The sequence below is a fragment of the Helianthus annuus genome, chromosome 17, assembly GCF_002127325.2.
Source record: "Helianthus annuus cultivar XRQ/B chromosome 17, HanXRQr2.0-SUNRISE, whole genome shotgun sequence".
NCBI lineage: Eukaryota > Viridiplantae > Streptophyta > Magnoliopsida > Asterales > Asteraceae > Helianthus > Helianthus annuus.
In genome coordinates, this window is record NC_035449.2 from 3,561,713 (window position 1) to 3,566,764 (window position 5,052).

Consider the following 5,052-nt stretch of genomic DNA (forward strand, 5'->3'; position numbering starts at 1 on the left):
ATAACTACATGAAAAAAACACAAAAACCACCAGTTTAGAATAAATATCTTAGTGAGGACAAATAACACTATTCAAATTTCAAAAATACATAATAAAACACACTGAACAAAAAAATAACAGAATTGGTTAAAACAAAACAAACGAATTTAACAGAAACAATATATAAACCATTGTGACTGGTAATATTAAAATTCGACCATAAGCAAACAAAATAAATCCATGAGTGTATGCGAATCCGGTAAACGATAAAAAACGTAACAATGTACGAAACAAGAAGGAAGTACGTTAAAAATAACGAAATTTTTTGACATCTCTAAATAACTTACTACTCCTCTTCTCCATCCTCCTCGTCTAATGCATCCTCATCTTGTTCATCCATATCTTCTTCAACTTCCTCCCATTCATCTTCCTCCTCGTCGACTTCATCAGCTTCTTCACCGTGATCCTCGGCCATAGCTTGTTCTTTAGTCCGGGTAGGGTTTTTGCAAGAACGTCTGTTATGACCGTATCTAAAACAGTTTTGACATTGACGGCTCTTTTTACCCAACTGACTTACTGCAATTTCACGTTTGGACTTCATCCGTTTAGGCTTACCCATACCTTTGAATCTTGTTCCAATGGGAACACGAACGGTTGCTTCTGATGGTTTTGTGTTACCAGTAATTTCTGCAAACCTTTCACGACGGCTCTTAGGTGGAGCATTGACAACAGACTCATCAGCAGTTTTGAAATAATTAACAACATGATCCCTGAACGAGCATAGCGCATCAAAGTTGGTGACAAGCTTATTAATAACGGACTCTATAGAATATGTGATCTCACGTACAACACGGTTAACTTCATTATAACGATCCTCAGTCTCATTGATACCTAGAATAGCACCAGGGGCACTATTTGGAACAGCCTCCCGAGTCCAAGGTCGTAATATATAGCGTTGTGGAAACTCCCTAATGTCAAGCATCCTTAGCACACAAAAGATGTGTGAGCACAACAACCCAAACTGTTCAAATCTTTTGCATGTACAATACACAGTCATGTCGGCCTCCCGCATCATAACCTGTAAAAAACCATTCAAAAGACATAAAGTTGTCTTAAATAACACTATAAAACACCATATGCTACTGGAAATCACCAAGATATATACAAATTTCAAGAATAACACTACAAAACATCATGTGTATACCTCGAAGAAAGTAGTGCATGGTTGTTCCCAGTCCTTCACAAAAAATTTGACAAAGTCACCAATGTCTTCCCACTTTCCGATAGCACATCTGTGAATACCGTTTTGTATCCCCAACTGCTGGTCAAAAAATATAGTGCGTGTGTATATCATAGACGCTTGATCCTCCAAAACAAAGTCTTCAGCCCATATTTCAGCGTTTGTATTTCTGGTGTCATGGTCATTCTTCCTGTGCTCGTGTCTCTGAGCTTCAATAGCAGAATCAAAATGCCCGAGAAATTCGACAAGTGTGCAACCCGGGTTACAGAACTGTCCAAAGAAATGGTTCTCGCTCTCGGAACGAGAAGAGGTACGCATAAGCCCGGACATGACCTCCTCACGATAATAAGCTGGTATCCAAGTATCCCTGATTTGGTAAAGTGACTGCAGCCACTCATGATCAACCAAGTTAAAATCGTTCATTATGGTAGCCCACTCACTTTCAAACTTAACTGGTATAATTGAATCGGTCCACACAATGGCACACAACCTCTTTTTGAAATCTGTATTATTGCAGATTGATGCACCAACCTAAAACACCATTGAATAAAAACATAACACCACACACACCAAAAAGTATTTAAAAAGTAGTAAGAAAGGTTAAAAGGACGAACAACTAAACACCTTAGCAGAAAGCTTGTCCATGATATGCCACATGCATAGCATGTGTCTACTCTCGGGCCATGTATCTTCGATAGCCTTCTTCATGGCTGGGTCTTGGTCGGTGACAATCACCGGAGGGGCACGGCCAAATGCTTGACGAAACACATTTAGCAACCAACTGTAAGTTTCAGTAGTTTCATTTCCTATTATAGCAGCACCAAGAGTAACATTGCGATTGTGATTGTCGATGCCGGTAAATGGAACAAACATCATGTTGTACCTAAAAAACAAATACGGAACAAACTTTATATTTCCAAACAACACCACAGTTTACTGAATAACACTTTATATTTCTAAATAACACCACAGTTTACTGAATAACACTTTATATTTCCAAATAACACCACAGTTTACTGAATAACACTTTATATTTCCAAATAACACCACAAATGGTTTGAATAACACCATAAAAATGAATTACACATACTTAAGAAAAAATAAGCTGTAAAACCCAAAATAAATATAATAATTACGAAACTTACTTGTTACGACGATATGTGGCATCAAATGAAACAACATCACCAAACACAGAAAAATTCCTTTTGGCATCTTCATCTGCCCAAAACAAACCCCTTAAAACTCCATTCTCGTCTGTTATATACTCCATTGAAAAGTTAGGCATGTACTCTTTCTTCCTCAAAAGCCGTTTAATCATCATATCAGCATCAAACTCCGATATATAACTGTTCAGGTCTCGCTTGAAATTTTTATAATCGTTTTTGGTTGCCCCAACCTTGTCAAACCCACCATACAATGTCCTCATGATATTAAACGCTTTCACAGGGCCAATGTTCAAGGCACTCAACGCGTTAACGGCTTGCTCTTGCATATAGTTCATACCTCGGTTAGAGGGGAGTAGATGCCTATCTTCCTCAGCAACAAAAAAATGATTATGTGCCTCAATGAAAGAAGATACCTCGTATAGATTCGAAGGCATTAACTTTATACACATACGTGCTTTGCACCCAGTCCTTATAGAAGGAACACGTCGAACAGATTTCCTCTTTGACCCATTATTTGAGGTGTCAATCTTTTTAGATGTATCGATCGCATTAAAAGGTTTAGTCCCCTCCTTTGAGCAAACAAACCATTTAGATTTTATAACACCATTATGTGTGTATTGAGTAGACTTCCTGGCAGTGAAGCCTGAAGCCATTGCATACTTCTGATAAAAGAGGAATGCGTTGTTCACTGTGTCAAAGGTCATCTTATCCCTCGGCTTAATCGATTCATCTACCTCCGGTAAATAAGTCTTCTTACCGGAGTTTGGTGACAGATGTAGTTTCCCAACCGGCTGATATGTTTGAAATCCTGCGAAAAAAATTCTACAGTAAAAAAACAATACAACATAATACGTATGAAAATAACACCACATTAACACTGTTATGAAAAACACCCTCTACTAATACAAAAGAACACCATGTACGTATAAAAAACACCCTAACTTATATAAAAACACCATTACTCATCGTCAACTAAATTTTTCTACAGTAAAAAACACAACACAACAAAATTTGTTTAAAACAACACCACAAACAACTGTTATATCAAACCAGCCTCTATTTATATGAAAACACACCATGTATTTATAAAACCCCTGTAAGGAAGATCCAATGGAAAAAAACACCATGACTCATCATCAACCTAAATAAATAACACATACCAGCTTCAACTTCGATAACATACATAAAAACACCATGCATGTATAAAACACACAACGTAGAGAGCCTCTAATTATATGAAAAACACACCATGTATTTATAAAACCCCTGTAAGGAACATCCAATGGAAAAAAAAACACCATGACTCATCATCAACCTAAATAAATAACACATACCAGCTTCAACTTCGATAACATACATAAAAACACCATGCACGTATAAAAAACACAACATAAAGAGCCTCTAATTATATGAAAAACACACCATGTATTTATAAAACCCCTGTAAGGAACATCCAATGGAAAAAAACACCATGCACGTATAAAAAACACGACATAGAGAGTTATAACTGGTGTTCATCAGAGTTCCAATAAAACAAAAAACAGATGATTGAAAAATTGACAACTACAATTAAACAGATGATTGTAATTGAATATTGATTACAATTACATAAATAATCTGCGAATAAAAAGATACATAAATACCTTGATCGTCGTTCTCCATGAAGAAAGAAATATGACTCAGATTAACGATTGTATGCGTAATTCAGTATGTATGCGTGATCAAAAATAAGAAATTGCAAGCGAATTTATAATGATTACGAGATCGAGATGATTTAAAGATTTAGATGATCTGATAAAAAAATTCAAAAATCGAATTTCCTTAAAAAACTCATAACAATCGGTTACAAAAGATTTGAACCTTAATTAGGTTTGTTTGTATAATTACTAATATAACCTTGATCTAATAAAATTAATATGGAATGATCTAATGGCTGAGAATCTTTCTCACATTTCTCACAATTTATGTCTTTTTTACAGGATCCTTTACCTATATATATATATATATATAGGGGTAGGTTAACATACAAAAGGGCTTATCATACTTCACGTACGCTACGCTTCCAACCGTCCGATCAGGGGAATAATCACGCTTTGGACATGTAATCACGCATGGGGGTTAGTTTTTTTGGGAAAATCACGCATGGAACCAAAAATAACGCACGTTATTTTGCTCAAAAATGTAATTATGCACGTTATATCCTTTGTCGCGTACGATAATGTAGGATAAGGCCTTTTGTACATTATACTTACTCTATATATAATATAATATAATATAATATAATATAATATAATATAATATAATATAATATAATATAATATAATATAATATAATATAATATAATATAATATAATATAATATAATATAATATAATATAATATAATATAATATAATATAATATAATATAATATAATATAATATAATATAATATAATATAATATAATATAATATAATATAATATAATATAATATAATATAATATAATATAATATAATATAAACCAGTTTCAACCTGATTCGACTCGGCGGTTTGTAACTAGTGCGTATTCTTGATCTTTAAAACCGGTTTAAAAACCAAACCAGTTGAAGAAAAACCGGTTTATAACCGAACCGAAATTGGTTTAACCAGTTTGAGGTTTGAACCCTGGGAACCGGTTTGAAAACAAAAA

At 34.4% G+C, this 5,052-nt stretch overlaps 1 protein-coding gene across 1 annotated transcript; it reads right to left on the bottom strand.

Moving 5' to 3' along the window:
• Window positions 1-325: 325 nt before the first annotated feature.
• LOC110921487 (protein FAR1-RELATED SEQUENCE 5-like) lies at window positions 326-4,047 on the bottom strand. Its single transcript, XM_022165817.2, has 5 exons — window positions 4,029-4,047; window positions 2,365-3,193; window positions 1,844-2,102; window positions 1,184-1,750; window positions 326-1,057 (listed from the first exon to the last, which is right to left on the bottom strand). Exons 1-5 carry the CDS (start codon window positions 4,045-4,047, stop codon window positions 326-328), a joined length of 2,406 nt encoding a protein of 801 aa, XP_022021509.2.
• Between the last annotated feature and the right edge of the window lie 1,005 nt (window positions 4,048-5,052).